We start from the raw sequence: 24,738 nt of genomic DNA on the forward strand, positions 1-24,738 counted from the left end.
TGGCAGTGGACTCAGGGCACAGGATGTTTCCAGGCTGAGGAAGCCCATTCCTGACGACTGAGCCCCGAAACCCAGGGCCCCCGCGCCCCTGTTCAAGTCTCCACGAGACATCCCCGCCCTGAGTGTCAGCCTTCACTCAGGGCAGAGAACCAGGCCGGGAAATTTTCACACGAAGCAAATATGACCAAGTCGTCCCCTCCTATGAACTCCTCCATGGCTCCCCATTGCCCTTAGAATCGTCTTAAATTCCTGGGTGTGGCCCGAGGCCCTGGCCTCATCTCCCTGCTCCCTCGGCCAACCCACGCTGGCTGCCTGCCCCTCCTGAAGCGCGTGCTGGCCTCACCTCACAGCCTTCGCGCTGTGGTTCCCTCTGCTGGGAGCGCCCTTTCTTCTGACCTCAGACGGACTCTTATTCATCATCCAGGGCTCAGCTGGCATGGCCCTTCCGCCAAGGCCATCCCTGGCCCCCCTCAGAGCAAGCCAGGGCCCCTTAGGAAATGACCAGCTACTGAATTTGCTTAGGATTTGGTTACCATCTGTATTCACCCAGACACAGCTTCAAGGGCAGAGCTCTCCCAGGCCATGTGGGACACAGCTGAGAATGGGGGCGTATGCTCATGCCCAGCTGTGTGACCTGGGGTATCCTCTCTGGGCTTAGCTTGCTCACCTGTAAATCGGGGAGATAAACATTCCTGCCTGTGGGTGTTGAGCTGAGACGGTGGTGGCCTGCAGGGCTAGCTCTGTGTCACCACGACCAGGACCCCTGCTCATGGCAGTCTGTGCTGCACAAGCGGAGCTGGCCTTCCAGACCCGCCAATGCCCAGAACGCTCCTTCCGAGACTTCCGGCATCTCTCTCTTCCTTTTCATTCCTGGGGCTCTGATGGAGGTCCCGTCACTTTGCATCAAATCCAAACCCGCTTTCCAGCGAGCATACGATCATGCCCACATCCGCTGACAGGTCAGCTACCGGAGGCTTACAGCGGCCCGCCACACAACCACGGCCACACAGCTTAAACATGCCAGTGAAGGAGAGGTACGGTTCTTAGTTAAAATCCTGGGACGGTATAAGGATCAACGTAAGAGCCTAATAAAAACTTTTCCTTCCGTAGTGCAGCATGAAAACACGGACCTTTGTACCATGGAAACACATACAGCGTAGCATGGAAACACATACAGTATAGCATGGAAACATACAGCATAGCATGGAAACACATACAGCGTAGCATGGAAACACATGCATTGTGCATGGAAACATAAAGCGTAGCATGGAAACATACAGCGTAGCATGGAAACACATGCATTGTGCATGGAAACGCACATTTCTGACCTGGATGCTGAGCCCTGGGCGCAGGCAGGCCCTGGGTCTGTGCACTGACTGCACAGCTCTCAGGCAGCTCAACTAGAGGTACAAGGCCTGGGCTTGGGGGGAGCTCATAGGGGGTGGTCATACCCATGTTCCCAGGCCTCTCCTCCATGGCATCGTGGGGCCAGCCCAGGCTCCAGCCAGCACCCAGTCCCACGGGTCCCTGGTGCTGGGGCAGCGTGTGGGGACTGCTGCCCGCAGCCTCTCTGCAGTGAGGAAGGAGAGAGGGGGAAGGAGGGAGGAGGGGAGGTGGGGCTAGATAGAAAAAGCAAGGACCAATTTTCTCCCCATCTCCCCCAAAAGCCCCTCCTTCCGGGGCCCCATGAGGGGGTCCCCACTCCTCCCCCGACTCCGGGAAGGCCATGGGGACAGCGATCGGTGGCTCACCCCACAGTGACAGGACCCCTCACCCGCATCCCATAGCCCAGGCTAGGCCCAAGAGGCCCTGTCCCACCCCAGCCTCCACTCCACGGGACCCTCGGAGGGCAGCGCTGGGCAGGAGATGGAGTCGGGCTGTAAGGAGCAGCTCTCGCTCCTGCAGGAAGGGGCTGCTGTGCCCTCGCGGGAGAAGGGCAGTGCCCACCCGGCACAGGCACTGAGGGGAGAGGACTGGGAAATGTGAAATCCTGGCTTATGGAAAACCCAGATGAAGAAATGGAGAATTGTCCGGGCATTCCTCCAGGACCCCTCCCCCCAGACACCAGTTCTGATGGTCGGAACAGAGAGACCTGGCAGAGCCAGGCCTCACAGGTTCAAATCCCAGCTCCACCCTCCGGGTGAGCTAGCAGTTCAACCCGTCAGCACGTCAGTATTCCCATCTGGGAAACAGAGACAATGACCAGAGCTACCGCACAGGGAAAGGCCCTCAGCTCACACCCTGGAGGCAAGTGCAGCCCCCAACACCCTCGGGTCTGTGTGTGCATGTGCGTGCGTGCACGTGTGTGTGCATGTGTGTGCGTGCGTGTGCATATGCGTGTGTGTGTGTGTGTGTGTGTGTGTGTGTGTGTGTGTTGCTCGCCTGCACTGCCTGCTTTAGACAAAGCCCTCCTGGGGCCAAGACCAACACGCTGGGGGTGCAGATGACTCACCACACCTGGGCTGCCACAAGTTTCCGGGAACAAGTCACCGCAGGTAGGCCTGGGGGCCCGAGTCTGGCAGAGATGAGAAGGTGCAGGTCCCGGCACGCCCAGCCACACCCCGGTGGGGTCCTGCTGCAGGAGTCCCAACCCCAGCACTGACCTCAGACACGTGTCTCTCGCTCTCCAGGCCTTGGTCTCTGCCTCTAAATGGGGACACTAGTGCCAACCACAGGCGGACAATGTGCGGATTACAGAAAAGGCTGCAAGGTGCACAGGGGCAAGGGCCCAGCAGGCCATGGCAGCCAAGGCCTCTGACCTTCCTCGCCCGAGGTGCTTCTGGAGCCATTGTGGGCAGAGCACTATGTGAGTAGGGTGCTGCTGGTCACCCAGGAAGAGTTACCATAACTCTGCAAAGAGGAGGATGAAGTAGCAGCTTCTGATTTCATTGTCATTGGAAGGCAAAACAATTGCATTTGTCTGGAGATGGGGAAATCCCAAAGGGCTTCCCGGAAGAAGTGGCGTTAACTTGGGTTTTGAAGGATGAATAAGAGTTTCTAGACCATGAGATCTGTCTAGCTGTTACTGGCCTTGGACAAGTCATTCATCTGGAGGCAGGCACTGTGTGACTGACATCTCTGCTTCCTTGGGTGAGCAGCACATGCTTCGGGCAGGTGTAAGAAAAGATGGGGCAGTGGGATCCAGCAGGGACTAGAGAGTGAATGACTAGTCAGGCATCCTGAGATATGCTGCTTAGGTAACGCTGCTGGGCCAAATGAAATGAGGGGCCAAATTTGGTCCATGGGCTACAAGACAACCCCTGAAACTTTCCAAACTTCCTTTTCCTCATCTATCAAATGGCTGTAATGTTAAAACCCAGTGCACACAGTGATTAGAGATAACACAGCATGGAGGCATGGGGGCAGCAGGAGGCACAGGGGAATGGAGGAACAGAGGGGGACCCACAGGCAGACCTCAAAGAACAGTGAGAGACCCCATTGGGGCAGGACAGGGCAGCTGGCTGGGTAGACACCTTCCTGAGAAGGGCAAGGCCCAGAGACATGTCAGCCAGGGCTCCATCCAGCCTTATCACACCAGGCCGTGGGCCTGGGCAATTCCCTTCACTCCCCTGAGCCTCCGTCTCCCCGTCTATAAAATGGGGGTGATGCTAAAAGTATCTTCTTCCAAAGACTGGTGTGAGAATTAGATGCCATATGACACAGCAGGTAAAGCACTTAGAACAGCCCGGCCAGTGTGGTGGCTGAGCGTCGACCCATGAACCAGGAGGTCAAGGGATTGATTCCCGGTCAGGGCACATGCCTGGATTATATAGCCTTGGTCCCCAGTGTGGGGCATGCAGGAGGCAGCAGATCAATTATTCTCTCTCATCACTAATGTTTCTCTCTCTCCCTCTCCCTTCCTCTCTGAAATTTTTTTTTAAAAAAAGCACTTAGAACAGATATAACATAAGCCATTGTTATGAGCAAATCCAGGGCAGGGTTTCCCACACTCGCATTACTGACATTTAGAGCTAGACAATCCCCTGCTCTAGGGATTTGTAGGGTGTTTAGTAGCACCCCTGGTCTGTAGCCATTAGATGCCAATAGAACCCTCATCTCCAGTTGACAGCCCAAATGTCTCCGGGCTTGCCCAGTGTCCCCTGGGCTGGGAGTCGGCACGTGACAAGCCGAAAAGACAGGGAAGGTCTCAACAGCAGGAAGAGTCTGGCGTCAGTTTTCCCATCAGTAAAAGGGATGCGTGATCCTTACGGGCCATTGGGAGGATCCCAAGAAGCAGAGACGCCGGAAGGAGAGGCCTTTACAAGTTGCAAAGGCCGCACTCAGGCTGGGCACCCTCCTGGCCCCAGCCCCGCGGGTCTGCGGGAGGCCAGCCCGTGCCTGGGAAGGAGGACCCCACCTGAACGCTGGGCGTCTATGAGCACGTCCTCTGGCTGTGAGGACGGGAGAGGCGGGCAGGGTCTGTCTCTGCTCACTATGTAATCCCAATGGACCACCATGCTCAGCAAACAGCAGGCGCTCAATAAATGGTGGATGAGTAAGCAAGCGGTCACACGAAGCTCAAAACTCAGAGCAAGGAGAGGGACCTGCGGGAGGGACCCAGACACCAGCCACCTGGGCCAGCCCTTCCTGGGCCGCCAGACACCGTTTCCTGTCTGCAGAAATGAGACGTGCCCTTTGACCTCCCGTTTCCTGAGCCCTCCCCCTCCAGGGTCTGGGAGGAGGAGGGGTGGGGAGATACTCACGTTCCTGAAGGAGGGGAGCCCTCTGGGGCCCGGCCACCCCCACCTCCGCAGGGCCTGTGAGAAGGCTCCGTGGCGCCGCTCGGCCCGGAGCACATGGTCCTCCAGGAAGGAGACGTGGTGTCCCACCATCTTGACGAAGGCCTGGGGGGGGGGAGGGGAGAGCGGGGATGGCACCTCTGCCCCGGGCTGGGGCCGTCCTGGCTGCATCCCCCCCCCTCCCGCCAGCAGAGGCCGACCCCAGTCACTGCCACAGCGGCTCCTGGAGAGGTGGGGCCTGAGCTGGGAGGCCGCCTCCAGGGGCCCCAACAGTCACAGCAGCCGCCCCCACCCCCACCCGCTTGCCCGGTCCCACCGTGTCCTCCCCCATTCTCCCCATCCGGACCCTATCTTTAGCCTGTTTTACAGACAAGGGAGACCAAGGCTCAGAGAGGTTTTCTGTCTGAAAGAGCACGTGCTGGGTCAGTGCTGTCCACAGGCCACGACCAGGGCCTGGCCAGCTAGCGGGCTCAGCTGGGCGGTGAGGGCCTGAGGGATGCACCGTGATGAGTGCGCGCCTGCGTGAGCGAACCAATGCATCCTCAGCAAAAGGCACTGGATGAGCCCACGGTGTGCTGCTCCCTGGGGTCCTGGCAGGGGCAGAGCTGAAAGGCCGAGTGAGCCCCATCAGGGGTGTGTGCGTGTGCACGTGTGTGTGCACGTGTGTGTGTGTGTGTGTGTGTGTACGTGTGCACGTGTGCGTGTGGTGGGGACAAGGGGCCACGGGCAGGAAGCTTCCCCTGACCAGGGCTCTGGCCCTCAAGCTTGGAGGCCTCGCGGGGCCAGCACATCTGGTTGTGAAATAGAAGAAAGTCCTGCAGTCCTTCCAGCCGATTCCAATTTCACGCTCCCTGCGCTAATACCAGCTGGGTGGGGAGTGAGGCCACGCTGAGGAATGCGCGCTCACGAGGTCTGACCCGCCTCCCAAATGCCTGCCAGCGAGGGCAGCCCAGCCCAGCAGGGCCAGGGAGAGGCCAAACTGGGGCCACCCCAGCCTGCAGCCAACTGGGGCAGACACACATGCATCCACACAGACGGGGCTGGGGGACAGGAAGAGGGTGGCAGCCAATCCCAGCCACCCTAGTAGCTGGGTTATGGAGTGTGGGTGACTTCTATATATTTCTCTACACAATTAAAATGTGTTACTTTTATTATCAGGAGGGAGGAGGAGAGGAGAAAGAGAAGGAGGGAGGGAAGGGAAGGGAAGGGAAGGGAAGCATACACGCGTGATATTTCCTGTATCTCTTGTTATTTAAAGGGAAAGAAGGGAAGGGAAGGGAAGAAGGAAGAAGGGGGGGGAGGGGGGGAGGAAGGAAAGAAGGAAGGGGAGAGAAAGCCCCAATGCTTTAAAATATACTTGAGTTCTAATGCATTTGAACACTCTGGGCAAAGGCCCCAGCTTCAGAGCAGGTCCCTGCCCAGAAAGTGCCAACATTCAGCACTGAGGCGCAGCCAGGAGCACAGCCCTTTGCAATACCAGCTCCACCACCTCCTCGCTGTGTGGCCTTGGGCGAACCACTTCACCTCTCTGTGCCCAGCTGCTTCCTCTATAAAATGGGACCAACAACAGCACCTTCCTCCTGGGGCTGCTGTGAGGTTAAAGCAAGTTCTTACGAGAAAAGCACTCAGAGTCCCTGGCTCGTAGCAGGTGCTCAGTAAATGTTAGTTTTATTAAAACTGAGAAAGGGCCCAGTTCCCAAGCTCCGTCCACCCAGGGGTCACACTGATCTGAGAGCAGGGCAGTCTTAGGCTCCCTGGAAGGCCTAGGGCCCGTGGCTGTGGTCGTGGCCGTGGCCAGCTGGCTGAGTGGCGAGCATCCTTCCCCTCTCCCCGCCTGTGGGCAGTGACCGCCTGGCAGCGTGTCCTCACGAAGCCCCTGAATGTGCCAGGTGCTGGCCCCATGACAACTCTGCGAGGGACAAACTGCACATCCCCAACTTGCAGGGGACAAAAGAGGAAAGGGTTACCCAAAGGGCAGAGCTGAGGCAGGCAGTCAGGCTGTGGAATCCATCTACCCCGGTACAATGGCAGGTTCTCACAGGGGCCTATGTTGTACTGTTCTGATGTCACCCACCACATCATGGGAAATACATATTCTCCCATTGGCCTCGAAATCCATGACCCTTTCTGACTAGCTTAGTTTTTCCTCCTTTTGATAGAGACCCACTGACAGAGCAATATCTCTCTCCTCTAAGGAAAGCAACAGCCCAGGAAGGTGGGGGTGATACAAGGCAAATGCCATCAGCCTCAATGGTGGGGAGGCTCTAGGGCAGAGTGGGGACTGCGGCGAGCCTGGGGGATCATATCCACTGAAGGGGACAGTTGCTCTTCAGCACCAGCTGTTGGGAAATAACAGCGGAGGGGGCCTTGAGGCTGGTCAGCTCAGCACAGTCCTGAATCCCACTGGCCCCTGAGTTTTCAACCTCTATCTAAAACTTATAGCAAATGCTGGTGGAAGTGCAAAACACTGTGGTCACTTTGGAAAGTAGTTTGGCAGTTCCTAAAGTGAATAACTGTATGATCCAGCAATTCTACTCCTAGGTATTTACCCAGGAGAAATGAAAACATATCCACATAAAATTTAGACAGCATCCTATATAATAAAAGGGTAATATGCAAATCGACTGAATGGCGGAATGACCGGTCACTATGACGCGCACTTACCACCAGGGGGCAAACGCTCAATGCAGGAGCTGCCCCCTGGTGGTCAGTGCATGCTCACAGGGGGAGTGCTGCTCAGCCACAAGCTGGGCTGACGGCTGGGAAGCACAGTGGTGGTGGTGGGAGCCTCTCCTGACTCTGTGGTAGTGCTAAGGATGTCTGACTACGGCTTAGGCTCACTCTCCATGAGGACCGGGCCTAAGCTGTTAGTCTAACATCCCCTGAGGGCTCCTGGACTGCGACAGGCCACAGGCCAGGCTGAGGGACACCGCCCCCCGCCTCCGAGTGCACGAATGTTGTGCACCGGGCCTCTAGTTATTCATAATTGCCCAAAGGTGGAAACAAACCAAGCACCTATCAACTGATGAAAGGTAAGCAAACTGTGGTATATCCATATGATGGAATATTATTCAGCCACAAAAGGGCTGAAGTTCTGACACATATTACAACATGAATGAACCCTGAAAACACGCTATGTGAAAGGAGCCGGACACTCCCGGCCACATGTTGGTTGTATGATTCCATTACTATGAAACGTCAGAACAGGCCAATCCATAGATTCAGGAAGCAGCTGAGCGGCTGCCAGGGGCGGGGCAATGACTGCTAATGGATATGGAGTTTCCTTTAGGGACGATAAAATGTTCTGGAATTAGATAGTAGTGATAATTGTACAACCTTGTAAATATACTAAGAACTTCTGAATGGAATGCTTTAAAAAATTATTTTGGACTTTGTCAGAGAGAAAACAAAGTATAGTAACTATAACCCCTCTGATCAGAGTCCTGGCACCCTCAAAACAGGGTCCGAAAGCCATGACTGGGCCCTACCTGGCCAGCAGGCCCACCACCCAGCCTCACCCTTGATCTTGAACACTACACCTACCCCCAACTGCCCCAAAGGCCGTTCTCCTCCCAGACTCAGCGTTCCCTTCCCAGCTCACTGCTCCACCTCTCAGGCCTCAGCATGGAGGTCACAGCCCTGGGCAGCTGTCTGCTCTAGGTCTGGCAGGCATCCCCCTCCCCGCCACTTAATCACCCAGCACCCCACGGCCACTAGCAGGGGACCAGGAGCCTCGCCCCAGCCACATTCCCAGCACCCACCTCAGCGCAGCCCACCGTCAGCGTCCTACAGATCTTTGTCGAGTAAAGATCGACACGCTTTGGGTCTAGAACCTCACTGCTGTTGCCCACTTCACAGGGAACTTGCTGGGGTGCACACTGGGAAGAGGCAGCCTCAGGATTGAGCTCGGGCAGCAGGACTCCCACCAGGAGCCATTCGCAACATCTGAGACATGTTGTTTGTCATAATGAAGCTGGGGGGCAGGGGCTGGGGAACATGCCGCTGGCTTCTGGGAGGTGGAGGTCGAGGCTGCTGCTCAGCCCTGTGATGCCCATAGGATGGCCCCGCCCCACAGCATTTCAGGCCCCGAGTACCGATGGCACTGAGGCTGTGCTGTCTAGAGCTGCCACTCCTAACCACTAGGCAATCCTGTCTTTTCAGTGGCTTCCTGTTCCTCAGGATAAAGGCCAAATCCTGACCTTGGATAGCAAGGCCCAGACAACGGGGCTCCTGCTGCCCCATTTCCCCAGCCCTGCTCTGGCCACGGCCGGGACCAGGACAGCCTGACCCTTCTGGTGCCTTCTCCCCCCTGCCTCAGAGCTTCTGTCTTGGCTGTGCCCCTGCCCACACCTCCCCCACCACTGCTCCCTCCACTCACCCTCCAGGGGCCTATGGGTTCCTCCCCTCGGTCACCTTCCCTCCCAGCACCTGCCTCACCCTCAGTCCCCTGGGCTGATGGTGGCTGGGAGAATAATGGCCCCGAAGATGTCCACATTCTCATCCCTGGAACCTGGGCATCTGTTTCCTTACTCGGCGAAAGGACCTTTGCAGATGTGACTGAGGATTCTGAAAGGCGGCAATGGCTCTGGCTTATCCAGGAGGCCCATGTAAGCACAGGCTCCTCAGGAGAGGGGCGAGGAGGGTCCGAGTAGGAGGGAGACGGGAGATGCCAGGCTGTGGGCTCTGAAGATGGAGGAAGGAGTCATGAGCTGAGAAATGCTGGCGGCTTCCAGAAGTTGGAAAAGGCAAAGGGGTAGTTCTCCCCCCAGGGCCTCCCGAAGGAACCCACTGACACCTCAACTTCAGCCTGCGGGACACTTTGGACTTCTGCCCTAGGAGCGATAAGATAGTAAATCCATGCTTTAAGCCGCTAATGTGAGGCCATTTGCGATGGTGGCAATAGGAAACTGCTAAGGTCATGCTTGGGTGTCAAGTCCCTCCTGCTAGAATATGGCTGTGGACCGTCTCTATCTTTCTCACTACGAGTGGCGCATAGTAGGCCCACAGTAGATGTTAGTGAACCGAATGCTAAGGAAAGCATCGGGCTGCAGAGCTGGGCCGGCCCAAGCAAGGCAAGAGCCAGGGCTGCAAATCTCCATGCTCCTTTCCCTCTTCCCAACGTGTGGAATAAAATTCAAATGAATCAGCTATTCCAAGGGCAACGTTTTAATTATATTCCTGCCTCATTCTCCGCTGACAAGAATGTTAATTCTCTGCTCACTCAGTGCTGCCTGCCAGGCTCCCTTCCTCTGCAGCTCCGAGGGGCCACGTCCCTCTGTCCAGGTGACCACTATGACACTGCAAGCTCCTCCCAGCCTCCCGGCCTCCCAGTCCTTCTCTGTGCAAGGAGCCAAGGTCCCAGGCTGAGGGCTGCAGTTCAATTAAGAGCTTAGGCCCCCGTGGACAGAAGTTGAGTCCCAGCTTCATGGAATTAGCTGCGTGACCCTGGGTAAGTGGTGTACGTCTCGGAGCTTAGGTTCCTCCTCTGGGAGATGGGACAGGAGGGTACCGACTCTGCAGTGCAGCAGGAGGACAATGAGATGCTGTGCAGCTCAGCCCACACAGTAACAGATGGGGGAGAGAAGGCAGCAGTGAGGCAATAGGGCATGGTGGGGACTGTGGTGAAATAGCAAACACATGCCCAGCTGAAGGGCAGCTGCCACCGGCTCTACAATTCAGCCCAGGGCTGGAAATGTCCCATTTCTCAAATTTGGGTCACATGACCAATGGACATAAGACACTGGGGGGTAGGAGAGGCCAGAGGATTGTCAAGGGCAGGGGGAAAAAAAAGGAGACGTATGTAATACTCTAAGCAATAAAAAAAAAATTGGGGTCACGTGAATTTCAGTAAAAATTAACTGAATTGTATACTTAGATGGGTGCATTTTATATATTTACTAGAGGCCTGGTGCACGAAATTTGTTCGGGGGGGGGGGTCCCTCAGCCCGGCCTGCACCCTCTCCAATCCGGGATTCCTCGGGGGATGTCCGACTGCCTCTCGCAATCCAGGATCGCTGGCTTCTAACCTCTTGCCTGCCTGCCTGCCTGATCGCCCCTAACCCCTCTGCCTGCCTGATCGCCCCTAACTGCCTCTACCTCGGCCCTGCACCTGAGACCCGGGCTTCCCTCCCTCTGGCTGGTCGCAGGAGCCCAGGACCAGGGGTGGGCGGCTTCTCCTGGGCCCAGCTTTGTCAGGAAGGACATCGGAAGACGTCCAGTCCAATTAGCATATTACCCTTTTAGTAGTATAGGTACCTTGAACAATAAATAGATGAAAGTATTTAAAGAAATGTGGGTCCAGGTTTATCAAAGCTGCTGAATTTCCAAAAGGAGCGTAACATTCAGATTTTATATAAAGTACCCAATTTTTTAAATAGGATACTTTATGTAAATTCATATTTGTCATATTTTTTAAACGTTACATGAGTGTAGGCCCCAACCCCCTGCACTAGGTCTGGTGCCTGACAGTCTCAGGGTCAGGCCAGTATCTTGGAAGACAAGACGAAAGAGCCAGAACACATCCGCGGATCTCACAAAGAAAGCTCATTTTCCTGGACACACCTCCAGCCGGTCCACTTTGGCGTAGATGCCACGCATTTCCATCACCTTGGCCTTAAGGAGAGGGATGTTTTCCTCCAAGATCTGCGAAGTGTCGCTCCTGATCTGCAAGGAACAAAGCAGCTCCTGAGGCCCTCTGTCCCATCACCACGGCCTCCCGCCTGCCTCGGATCAGCCAGGGACAGTGGAGACCTCGCTGATGGCCGAGGTTCTGAGTGGCATCCTGCCCCAGGGCAGGCCCAGGATCCACCAGAGCCCAGCTGGGGACCCACACCACTGCTTCTCGGGACCCACACCTGCCCAGGTGTTATTTACTAAACTGAAAATTAATTGTCACTCCCCCACCCCCAAATAACCACCACCGCCAATCCCAAACAAAATATCTTCGTTTTCTTTTTAATTTAATTAATTTATTGAATGACTAGAGGCCCGGTGCATGAAATTCGTGCAAGGGGGGTGTCCCTCAGACCGGCCTGAACCCTCTCCAATCTGGGACCCCTTGGGGGATGTCCGACTGCTGGTTTAGGCCCATCCTGCAGAGGGACATCCCTCTCACAATCTGGGACTGCTGGCTCCTAACCACTCGCCTGCCTGCCTGATCGCCCCTAACCATTCCCCTGCCAGCTTGATCACTCCCAACTGCCCTCCACTACCAGCCTGATCGCCCCCAACTCCCCTCCCCTGCGGCCTGATCGCCCTCTAACTGCTCTCCCCTGCCAGCCTGATTACCTCCTAACTGCTTGCTCCCCGTGCAGGCCTGATCTCGCCCCTAACTGATTGTTCCCCCGCACCAGTCTGACCTCGCCCCAACTGCTTGCTCCCCCTCACTGGCCTGATCTCACCCTTAACTACTTGCTCCCCTGCCAACCTGACTGCCCCTAACCGCCTCTGCCTCAGCCCCCATGGCTTTGTCCGAAGGAAGTCAGGCGTCCGGAAGATGTCCAGTTGACCCGGTCTAATTAGCATATTGCCCTTTTATTAGTATAGATAGATTTGAGAGAGAGAGACATCGGTTTGTTGTTCCACTTATTTATGCACTCATTGGTTGCTTCTTGTATGTGCCCTGATTGCAGATTGAACCCGCAACATTGAGCTCTAACCATCTGAGTTACCTGGCCAGGTCTTCATGTTCTAAAGCACGAAAGGAGCAAAGGGAAAGAATCCAAATCTCTTCACTGAACCTGAGGTGAGGCAAGCTTTCGCTGCCCTGGAATTAATACCACTAAGGAGTTAATCATTAACATTAACCATGTTAATGAAAAACACACCTTATCAGGGTGCCCCCTACATGCAGACACTGTGCTGGGCATTTCCCAGGCGGCTCATTAATGTCCAATTTCTTCGGTTTAGAAGGACCCCCAAAGTGACTACATTTTATGCAGCCACCACCGTCCCTGCATCACTGAAATTGGACACTTCAGCCTCCGTTTTCCTTCAGAGCCCAACGAACAAAGCCCAGCCCTTCGTGTGAGGGAGAAATGCCATGTCCGTGGTATCACGTCCTCGCCGCGCAGAGGGGCAGTTCCACCCCGCTCTCAGGTTCCAGGGGGCATCTGAGTCCCCCGCGGGAAGCCAGCCAAATGCGGGTCCCCAGGCCCCCAGTCTGGACGGTTTGTCTGGGGCTGGCTGGCAATCTGTTCTCAGCCCACTCCCAGGCTCAGCTGGAGTGGGGTCCGGGGACAGTCCGAGAAACACCAGTCCGAGGAACAGCAGGAGCTGGGCTTGGGACTCAGAGCGGAGTCTGAACTAGCTCTACCCACAAGAGCTGTGTGACCCTGGGCAGCCACGGCTCTCAGCCCTCCTGTGCCTAACTGTGCGGCACTGGCCCGGCTCCTCGGGATGCTGTGAGGACAGAGTGTGTGGCAAGGCGGGTGCAGGCCTCTGTCTACGAGTCTTCAGTGACCCGCCTCCTGCTATTCAGGCCCTGAGAGCCCTCCCCTTGTCCTGGGCCGGGCCTAGAGGAGCCGGCCACAGCGAGAGATGTCACTGGGAGCCTCCTTTACAGAAGGCTGTCCCCCCTCCTTGCCCGTGGTCTCTCTGCTGCCGGCTTGTTCCGCGTGCTCCCCCCGCCCCCCTCCTTTCTCACTTGCCCTCTCGGCTGCTCGCTCTGAGGAAGCTGCCGTGCTGCAGAGGCCACGTGGCTAGGGACTGAGGGCCTCCCCCAACCGCCAGTGAGGAGCCGAGCCCTGCCCAGAACCACTGGCTCCGCTGGACGCAGTCCTGCCCCACTTGAGCCCGGAGACGACCGTGGCCCCGGCCCAGGCCGTGACTGCAGCCTGAGGCGGAGCCGCAGGTCCCGGCCGGGCTGCACCCAGACCCCTGACCCGCACACGCGGCCCCGTGAGAGAGAATCGCTGTGGTCACTGCGTTTGGGATCACTGTTAGGCAGCAATAGAGAGGAACACACGGTGACAGCTCAGGACAAAATTTTAATTTTAAGCCTGTTTTTAAAAACTGTACCTGTGTCTCCTCTTTCTGCCTAAGTACCTGAGGCCTCTGTGGTTCTCCTGAAGTCTGTCCCCACCACCTCAGGACGCCCTGGTTCCTGGGAGCCATCCCACGGCCCGGCATGTCCAAACCCCACTCCTGTCCCGGGCCCCCTCCTCTGGGCACAGCCCTGCCTTCCCCCCGGGCAGCAGGCGCCAAGCCCACTGTCCAGGGGTAAGTCCCTCCCCAGCTCTGACCCCATGAGGCTGAAGAGCATCCTGAGAGGGTGGGTCTGGCTCAGGCTGCTGGCCTCAGTTTCCTCACCTGTAAAATGGGGAGGTTACGGGCGCTTCTCTTGAAAGAATGTTCTGGGCATTAAACGAGATCTCCCATGTCTAAATGTGACTCAGCTCACGAAGTGTTTCAGTTGTTAAATTTGACTTAATTTCCAACTTTAAATTCAAATGGGCTCCGGGAGAAACGGCCGATCCCAGGGCTGGGGCGGGAAAGCGGAAGAGTCTGGAGCGCCCGGGGGCCCGGAGCCAACCCGACAGAGCTCCGTCGCTGAGGCTGGAGCAACCTGCCGACACAGTAAGCAGCGTGACACGGGACTAGAACCCGACGAGTCGAATGAACGCACAGGAGTCTGACGGGAGCGGACGATGAGCGGGAACGCGGGCATGTTACGGCGGAGAAACCTGACCGCTAACCCCCGTGACGTCCCGTGGGAGCCACGTGCCTGCGACAATGTGCCGGGAAGCGCCTCACCTCTGCGGCGTTCTCTCCAGAAACCATAACCCCCATCTGACCACAGGAGAAACATCAAACCTAAAGGGAGGGACCATCTACAACAAGCATGTCAAAGTCACGGCCCACAACGAATATTTTTGCAGCCCAGCCAATATACCGGTATGTAAGAAATGTTTTAATAAAAATTTTGTAACTTAATTTTTACAATATCCTGTTACATAATGATTAATAACAAACTACAATGTTCACTAATGACCGATGACTATCATTGTGTTGCATTCATTTCCCTTATTATTTGCATTACGCTTATTAATTTGTGCAGTTACTCAGTGTCTGGTGAGTTAAAGTTCAAGAAAAAATATTAATTTTTATTAAAATGTTCTATTATTTTATGTTAACGATTACTCATTTATTTCAGCCCTTTGTATTCAGCACGTCTCTATGGAAATAAATCTACGTCTCTATGAAAATGGAAGCTTTTGGTTTTTTTTGCGGCCCACATTAACGTAAACCTTGCTTATTTGGCCCATCTTAGCTTTTGAGTTTGACATGCTTGGTCTACAAAATGCCCGATAAGTACTCCTCGAACTGCAAAGTCACGGAAAGCAAGGAAAGAAACTCGGAGACTGCAGAGGCTACGGAGACGGGCGGTGTGGTCTCCTCGCCGGGCCTGGAACGGGAGAGAGGCACGAGTGGGAACGGGGAAACAGAAGTCAAGCGTGAGAGGCGTGAGCAGCCCCGGCCGGGTTGGTGTTTACCGTTTCAGCGGAGGGACGTGGCGATGTCGGGTGTTAACAGAGCAGGCACTGGGTGAGGGGATATGGGAGCTCTCGGCACGACCTCTGCAGCTTTTCCGAAAATCCAACACTATTCCACAGCAAAGCACACACATGCGCCTTTAAAAAATACTGCGGCGGTGAAGCCTGGATGTACAGCTTCTCTTAAGAGTCAGCAGCTTCGGCAACATGGGCCTGCGTCTCCCCCGGCACGGAAGCTGCTCCCTCCAGATGGGGCAGCTCAGCCACCACCCCTCCCTCACGCCTCCCCATGTCCATGTGCTCCCGGCTCCCGCAGCACCTGCATCTGCCACGCAATGGGCAAAGTCCTCGCTGTCCCCCTTTTTCCCAAGGCCACGTTTCTAGAGGGAAGCCCATCTCTCAACACGGCCACCCTCAGGAGCAATCGCCATGACGCAATCCAGAGCAGGTAACTCGTGGCAAGGACAGAACACAGTGGATCAAATGCAATCTTTTCTTTCTATTAAATGGTAAGGAAACATATGGGGGGGGGGGGCATCGGGAGGACTTGGCCTTAGCAACCCGGAGGAGAGAAGCAAATGCTGCAGAGAGGAGATTCACGGAGCACCCCCTGCCTCCTCTGCATCCGAAGGAACCAGACGAAAGAGGTCCGTGGGCCGAGCGGGGCCTCTGAGGCTGCTACTCCGCCAGCCAAACTGTGGGTGTTAGGGAGCTCTCTGCACCTGCCCAGGGGCAAGCTGCACCCCAGGGAAAGCAGAGGGTAGTTTTCGGGAAACAGGCCCTGTAAAGAGGAACTATTTTATCTTCAACCTTATTTTACCGGTGATGAAACTGAGAAAAGGTCAGGAAAACGGAATGAGCTGGCCCAGGAGCACAAAGCTACAAAGCGGGAGATGGGGAACTCCAATCCAGGTTGGCCTGAGGCCATCCCCCCAAACCAGAGATCCGCACACAGGTTCTGTCTACCCACAGAGAACCAGCATCGTGCCTTAAACACACACACGTGCGAAAAAGAAACCAAGAAGAGCTCAACCCAGCCAGGTGCCAAGATCTACAATGAAGACTATTTCCCTTAGAAACCCAGGTTTCTGGCTGCTGCAGACCAGGCCACACTGAGGCCCAGTTCCACGTGGCAGCAACCGTCTCGAGCGGGGTGGCAGCTGCTTGCTTTGGTTAACCACAGTCCCCACCACTCCCTAGTGTGTCCCCAGCACGGCGTCCCTGGACACCCTGTGCCCTTTCCTTGTTATAGGGGCGTCAAAGGAAGCGACACGTTTCTCTTCTCACAGCCACCCCGCGACACACCATCGCGTCCCAGGCACCCGAGTTTGCATGTTTTGTTTGTTCCTGAGCAGAGCAGAGATGTCAGTGGGGAAGCAATGCTTTCCAGGCCCTGCCAGGACGACCCCCAGGCAGGCTCACTGGCTGAGCCCCCTCCTCCCCAGCTGAGCGATGGAGCCCAGACGTCTGGGCAGTGGGGGTGGGGTTATCACGGAGCCGAGACCGCTGTCCAGGATGATTCAGGGCCCCAGGAAGGAGAGTCAAATGCTCTTGACCCAAGAACACGCACTGATGCCAAATGCAACGGCTGGGCCAAGGCCAACAGGAAATATCCATTATGTGAGCGCAGTCAGAGTCTGCTCCCTGCCAGGAGGTGGGCCCGAGGCCACGGGGGTGTCAGAGGGCCCTGCCAGCTGCCCCCACCCCAGAGGGCACCGAGGTGGAAGGCCCTACCGTCCAGTGTCCATATCATCTCGTCAGGGTCTCAACCTTCTGGTGCTTTGATACTGGCGACGATGACCTCGGCAGCCGCCGTGTGTGGGTCGCCTGGTTCACAGCAGGCCCCGTGCTAAGCAATTATTTTTAATTGGGCGCATATGACATTAAGGGCCCAGGCCTCAAGTGGAGAGCTCCATCGGCTCGCACATGTGTTTACATCTGTGTGACCACCACGTGCGCCAATCCACGGAACACCCTTCCACCCGTGAGGCTCCGTCAGGCCTCTTCCCGGGCTGACACCCTCCCAAAGCTGACCACTCTCCGACTCCCATCACCATTCGCTAGTTCTGCCTCTTTCTGAACTTCACGTGAGGGGAGCCACATAGAGCGTGTTCTTGTGTCTGGCTTCCTTCGCTCAGCATCACGTTGGTGAGCCCACCGTGCTATTGTGGGCAGCGCTCCCTCCCTCCCTTTGCTCTGTATGAGGTCATCTGTCCTCCCGCTCCCACTGCCGCTGGGCACCGGGGCGTCGTGAACGAAGCTGCTATGCACACTGTGTGCAAGCCTTCCTGGACATTTGTTTTCATTTCTCCTGGGCAATTATCTAGGGTCAGAGTCGCTGGAATATAGGGTAAGTATATGCTTGACTTTATAAGAAATCGACAAACTATTTTCCAAAGTGGCTGTGCCCTTTTGCACTCCCATCCTTTCCACACTCGCCATTGTCTGTCCTTTCATTGGGGTCACCCTAGTGCAGCGGTTCTCAACCTGTGGGTCGTGACCCCTTTGGGGGTCGAACGACCCTTTCACAGGGGTCGCCTAAGACCATCGGAAAACACATAGATAATTACATATTGTTTTTGTGATCAATCACTATGCTTTAATTATGTTCAATTTGTAACAATGAAAATACATCCTGTGTATCAGATGACGACTCATAACAGTAGCAAGATTACAGTTATGAAGTAGCAACGAAAATAATTTTATGGTTGGGGGTCACCACAACATGAGGAACTGTATTAAAGGGTCGCGGCATTAGGAAGGTTGAGAACCACTGCCCTAGTGGATGGAAAGCGTACATCCCTGCCTCACCTATTTCTTATGAAAACTCTTTGGAAATGGACACACTGTTAGTGGCTACACATGCCTATAAGTTCTTTATGTCCTTCCAGGACGAGGGGGGTCTACCAATGTGTCCTCTCCCAGTGGATCTGGGTCACTTATGTGACTGATTTGACAAAAAACAAAAATATGATGAACATGCCCCGTGTTGATTTCCATATGCAAGCCTCCGGAGCCTGGCACCTTCTGCTTCCAGGCTGCTGGCTTGCTCTGGGGGCCACACCGCCATGCCGCCAGGCAGCCCAGGCTCAACACGTGGGAGGCTGCACAAAGGACCAGCATGCCTGCCAGGCCCCAGCTCCCCCCCTCCGCTCCCATTCCAGACATGGACAAGTGCAAGAAGAGCCACCGTGGACAGCCCCAGGCAGCAGGCGCCATGGGGCTCACACAAGCCGCCCTTCTGTGCCCTGCCTTGGCCCACATCATCCATGGGCTGCTGTTTTCCAGCCCCGAGTCCTGGGGTTGCTGGATGTAGCCGTAGGTCGTCGGGACCACTCTCTCCATTTCACAGAGGAGAAAATAAAGGCACAGAGAGGTGACGTCCTGTGCCCAAGGCCCCACAGCGGGGAGACTCAGAGCTTGCATGGCACTATTTCTAAGGTCAAACAAACAGGCCACAGGCACAGGGTGGTGAATCCCAGTCACAGAGAGCGATCGGGGACAGGCCGGCAGAGGAGCTAATGCGCCAGACAGGAGGCCGGGCTCATTGCTAACAGCCAGATTCTATCAGAAATGAAGCCGCTTCTCTCTGAACTGTGTACCAGGGAGCCTGGCTTCTCCCAGACCTCTAACTTGATCAGTGTTTCCAAAAGCCAAGGCAGGAACCCAGACCGTGGTCCATGGTGTGACATCACCTGCCCCCAGAGGTCCCCACGCATGCCTAGCTTAGATCAAGAGAGCTGAGCCAGGGCTGACAGCGAGACACCTCTCCCTGTGCCGTGGAGCTCACAACACCTGGAGGCAGACGCACCAGGTAAGCTAAGCCTCCGCTGTTGGGGCCCAGAGGACCCCCCGATCTAAACAACATCAGCACAGAGCATCAGCGAAAGCACTGCAAACTCAAAACGCCTACAGGGGCCACAAGAGTGCGTACTAGGCACGTTCTACCAGTGCAGACATGCTCATTGCCTGTAAGCACGCTGAAATCGTTTTCATGTCCACAGAAGTACACCCTCTCCCATTTCTTGAAACAGGGGCCTCTTGGTCGGGTTGTATTTGCCCGCTTCAGTAGGGCCCAGAGTACAGAGAAACGTTCCTACCTCAAACACACAGCAGAGGATGGGTGTCCAGCATGTGGCCGTGGAGCCAGGGAAGCTCCCACGGGGGCAGGGGACAGTGGCCAGGCCACGGGGGCAGCCACTGTGCAGCTCCAGCTGATGCTGGCTGGGTGGGAACCAGCACCCATCGGGGGCCAGATCTCTGCTTTTCTAAGAAGCCAGGAATCCAGATGTGGGGCATGACATTCTATAAATGACAGCAGCGACTTCCTTCCCCCCAAACATCCAGCATATCTGCAGGCAGGACCGGCCTGTGCGTCACCTGTGTGCAACCTCAGTATTAAATCTTTGCAGGGATGCAGCTCCAGACGCGGAGCTCAGAGAGGACCTTCTCAATGCAGCCTGTGGCCTGGGGCCTCCTGGTCACCTAACCACAACTTCCCCCATTAGCCTTGGCAGTGTTCAAGGCAGGCGAGGCCTGTCCACACTGACTCCCAGCCCCAGCTGTCCCGGACCCACAGGGGGCTCCCTTCACAGGGGGATGGGCTAGGACTTGTCAGCAGCCATGTCCCTGGGTCCCGTCCACGCCATCTTCCACATCCGCCCCTCGCCGTGGGCCCTCACTGTCCACGCTGCGCCTGGCGTGCCTGCCTGGCCCTCGCTCTCCTTAGCAGTTGAATTCTTTCTGTTGCGTCTTCAACCCCCCAATTAATCACCATGTCTTCTACGAAGCCTTCCCAATTTCCCAGGCAGAATTTAATGCTTCTGCTCCTTTTTTTTTTTTTTTTTTTAAGGAAACCAAGTCTTAGGATACGTGTCCGTTCCTTCTGGACCCGCTTTCTCTTTTCAAAACCTCTGCAGCCTACCTCTGCCCCTGAGCACACGGCGATGACAGCATTTCCATCATGATCGACAGCGACTGGAGCACACAGCGCCCTCCCAGCAGCCTGGGCTCCCCCAGCGGACCGGGCTCAGGGACAGTGCAGGGACCCTGCACCCTCGGACCCACACAGGGCCCGGCCGGAGAAGGCGTCCGTATTTGGGGAGGAAGAAAGGACTGACTGAGAGGCCATGTGAAGTCTGATTACCCAGCTCCCACCTGAGCCACCACCTGAACTGAAATATCGGCTCAAGAGAGACACACACAGGTCCTTGTGGGACCGTCTGTCTGTTCACTGCCATGTCCAGGGGGGCACAGGGAGGTCTGGAGAATGAATGGGCTGACACGGTGCCCATCACATTGGACTGCTTCTCAGGGAGATGAGGTTACACAGGAGACACACTTCATGGAGTGCCTGGCACAAAGCAGATGTGCAGTAAACATCTGGGGCTGCTGTACTGCGACCCCTGGGCTCCCAGACTCCGCTGCAGCCCTGGCTTCCCAGGCACAGTCTACACCACAGCCGGCTGGGCTCCGGCTCCCGGGACAGGCAGGGCCAGGCCAGCATGGGGCTCTGCCCTCCCGGCTCCCAGGCAGACGCCTCCATCTCTGGTTGCCGGTTTGCCTTTAATAAGCTTGGGAATTTCCAGAAGGGTCTATCACGGCTCCTTGGGGCCTCATGCCTGGGGCAGCAAGCCTGGGGACACCAGGCTCTAGAGGAGATTTCCAGAGAATCGGGAGTGGAGATCTTGTCTTCTGGGCCTCAGGCACCATCTTCCATGTTCTTCCCCACCCAACTGAGGGGTTTCTGACCCAAAAAACCAGGGTAGGAGGCAAAGGCGGAGGCAAGAGGGTTCGGGAAGGAGGCCACGCCCAGGCCCAGCCCTGCCAGGCCTCGCAGGCCTGAGGCGCTTCCTGGTGACCCCACATCTGCCGGGGAGCTGCAGAGCAAGGAAGTTAAATATAGTCTCCGCATCCCGCAGGGCTCGCGTCGGCGCCGAGAGTGCCACCTGGTGGCCCGCTCCCGCTCCTCTGAGGAATCAACCCTCGGGGAGGACGCAGCAAGATGGCCGGCCGGCCGGCCGGGAAGCCTGGGTGTGGAGGGGGAGAGCAAGCGAGCGTGCCTGGGGTTTTCCGCTCACCGCTGGCCCAGGCCCCACTCCTGCTGGTTGCTAAATCTCCACCCAAATGGCTTCCCCAGAAAACTCAGGCAGGGCCTGGCGTGTGGCCTGCGGAAACCACGGCTCCGGCCGGCGGCACTCACCATGTCGGCCAGGCTGCAGAACTCCTCCAGCCGCAGGAGCATCCCCTCGATGGTCTCCTCCACCTCCTTCGCCTGGAAGACAGCATCCCGGGGGTTAGCAAATGGTTTCCAGGGAGACAAGTGCCCTTCATTTTTAAGAAGAGCAAAAACTACATGTTAGACTCAGTCATCTGCCCAATTCCCTCTAGAACAGTAGTTCTCAACCTTGGCTGCACATTAGAATCACCTGGGAATCTTCTTAAAATCCTGATTTCTGGCCCTCATCCTCTGGAAATTCTGTTTCTTTGTTACTCATGTTGTGACCCTGCCCCTACACAAAGAAACAGAATTTCCGGAGGATGAGGCCCGGAAATCAGGATTTTAACAAGATTCCCAGGTGATTGTAATGTGCAGCCACGGTTGAGAACCACTGCTCTAGACCTACTTTTCCTTTGCAAAACCTCTCCTAGCCTCATTTGAAACAAGGATAATCTGGTGGCATTCATGATGCTTGAGGACTGGGCAAAGCCACCGTGGGCCATCCACTCTATGCAGCTTTCAAAAGACATGAAATAAATACCAACAGGAAGTAACAACAGTACCCTTAAGATCCCCGTTGTTCCGGCGAGGAAACTGAGGCCCAGAGAGGTGAGGACACCTGCTCAGGGACACACAGCTAGCCAGTGGCAGGGCCGGGATTCCCATGTAGGTTTGAGCCCACAGCCTCAAAGCTGCTCTAATAAACCCTGCGACACGCCTGCGGAGAGGAAGCGTGAGCCGCAGGCGATGAAGACTACACGCCGCGTCTGTGACGACACCACGACGTGTGTGTGAACAGACACAGGCCGCAGTGATACCTACCAACTGCGAATAGCCGGGGACGGACTCTCACTACAATATTATTCACTGTCTGCAGTTCAGCTTTACCTGGGCGCCCTATTGTTTCTTTGGAAACCCTGTCATCCGCCCAGAAGAGCAGGGACTGGGGAGAGTGAAGAGGGAGACCAGAAAGGTTTTACTAATTTGAAGGGTCCCAGCTCCAGGTACCAGGTACCAGGGCCAGGCAGTGACGTGACCGTGACCGAGTGACACGCCCCTGGGCCCCGGGCTGATCTCGAAGGTGCCAGACCCCTTTCATTTTCCAAGAGAGGCCAGAAGTTCTCACTTCATGAGAAATGTCCCAATTTTTAAATAGTGGCACAAATTCAAAAAAAAGATACATTTTTTTCTAACGCTCCACGGGCCAAGCTCAACAGGAATGTGAATGGGTCGTCGGCCAGTGTATAAGCCCTGCTCTCATCACTTGTGCAGAAATTAGTTTGACCCTTTCCCCTCAGGTATGTGCAACTCTCAAGGCTTATAAAATATGTGAGGTTTTTGTGTGTATTTTTTTTTTTTTTTAAATTTCCAGGCATCTAGGAAGACACTTCTAGACCCTGAACCTCTTTCTCTGGCTCACCAGGCCAATCACGCTGCTCCGGGAGGCGACAGCAGATATCTCTGGGCAGGCCTGGGACCGCCCCCCACACCCGAAGGCTCCTCACCACCCACGTGCCCGGGAACTGCTTGGGACCAGAGCCGGCTGCTTGCAGCGCGAGCTGTCGCCGCCACCACAAAGTAAACGACTGCAAAAAGCCCTCCTTCCGGCTGGAGTATAAATAGTGCCCGCTGCAATTTTAAACTCTGGAGCCTTCCTCTCACAGCTGGGACTATTTCTGTGCCTGCACGGGGGAGGCTGACAGGGAGGGCGGCCTCATGGAGGGAGGCTGGGAGACACACAGGAAGTTCTCCCCGGAAGTGAAATTCAAGGTAAAATGCCTTGAAGGTGCTAAGGGAGGAAGAAGGTTGGCTGTTCCTCCTGATGCAGAGAAGAGGAAGAGGTGGGAGCGGGCACAGAGGGGCACAGAGGGGTGCTGAGACCCCCCCCGCAGAGCAGACCCGCCCCAGCTGGACCGCTGCCTCCTTCCCAATGAGCCTGAAGCCCTGCTCAGAGGAAGCGCATCTCAACCTGTGCCGGTAGGTGCAGAAGGAAGTTAGTCGGTCCTGGGTTCAAATCCCATCTTCTCTTTTGCCAGCCGTGCGACCTTGATCCAAGGGTTTGACTTCTGCATTTTGGTTGGCTCCCCTGTGCCAGGAGCCTCGGCTGGGCAGGGCTGGTAGGAGGCTCACCTGACAGTAAAGGTGGCTGAATTTAACAGAGAGCCCGCACACAGTAGGTGTCTAAGTGGCTGCTTTCTGTCTCTCTCTCTCACTGGATTGCAAAAGCAAGGGCTAATCACCATAAGCGGATCATCTCCTTTGAGCCTCAGGAGAACTCGATACAGCAGGTGCTGGAATTCCCCCCTTTTCTGGACTGAGAAACAAAGGACCAGAAAGCTTAAGTCACTTGCTCACGGTCACACAGCTCGTAAGTGTGGAAGCCAGTTTTGACCCCCAAGCACTGACTCCAGGGCTGACGTCTAGCCACCAGGAGGCTCCTGGGGGAGAGGGAAATGGGTCCCCTTATTGCTACCTGTCAGCTATCGTCTCCCGCCCACCTCCTGGCGCTTAGGGCGGTGCCCCAAAGCAGGAGGCAGCCCAGAAAGCGTTTGCTGACTGTCTGGTGGGCTAAGGGAGGAACAAGCCCCAAGACGTTCCCAACCCACAGGAAGGAGCTCAGAATTAGCATCCCACAGGCCCACAAATCATTCCCGTGACCATTTTCTCTCCAGATAATCCCCTAAGTGGCCTCAGAACCAGAGTCCTGCAGGCTGCAGCCCACACACCCTTTGAAGCGGCCCATAATCAGGATGAATGCCCTCGCCCTCCTTTGTAGCTCCCCGGGCACACATTGTCCTGCTCCGAGGGGAAGGACGCAAATGGCTCCCTTTAAGTAACATTCAGGGCACGGCCGGTGGACACTTATTTTAACATGTGTGAAGCATAGCATTTGCTTTCTTCTTCCACACCCCCCTCCTCCCAAAGTGCCAATCGAAACTTCCCAGCTGGGTTGGCAACAACACACACACACACACGAAAAGGGGCTGGCTCCTGCCTACCAAGTGACTGGCATAAAAAAGAACAACAACAACAACAACACACACACACACACACACACACACACGAAGACCCTCCACCTACAAATGGAAACGCCACTCTCCAGTTGCTCAGATAACTGGGGGCATCCTTGACTCATCTTCCTTTCTCTCCCCTCATCCCATCCAATCTATACACACATCCTGTCGGTTCTTCCTTAAAAAAATGTATCCCAAATCCGACCTCTTCTCCCCATCTCCCTCGCCACCACCCTGGCACAAGGTACTGTCCTCTCTTGCTGGGACTAGTG

At 55.9% G+C, this 24,738-nt stretch overlaps 1 protein-coding gene across 1 annotated transcript in view; it reads right to left on the reverse strand.

The window, feature by feature from the left end:
• Window positions 1-21,729, reverse strand: part of BCAS4 (breast carcinoma amplified sequence 4) — a 41,143-nt gene extending 19,414 nt beyond the window's left edge. The window contains exons 1-4 of the mRNA XM_015560710.1: window positions 21,726-21,729; window positions 21,435-21,559; window positions 11,301-11,402; window positions 4,704-4,844 (exon numbers count right to left, since the gene is read on the reverse strand). Coding sequence (XP_015416196.1) covers window positions 4,704-4,844; window positions 11,301-11,402; window positions 21,435-21,559; window positions 21,726-21,729 — 372 coding nt within the window. The remainder of the gene's footprint in view (window positions 1-4,703; window positions 4,845-11,300; window positions 11,403-21,434; window positions 21,560-21,725) is intronic.
• Window positions 21,730-24,738: the final 3,009 nt, after the last annotated feature.

Source organism: Myotis davidii, unplaced genomic scaffold, assembly GCF_000327345.1.
Source record: "Myotis davidii unplaced genomic scaffold, ASM32734v1 scaffold935, whole genome shotgun sequence".
NCBI classification, from domain to species: domain Eukaryota; kingdom Metazoa; phylum Chordata; class Mammalia; order Chiroptera; family Vespertilionidae; genus Myotis; species Myotis davidii.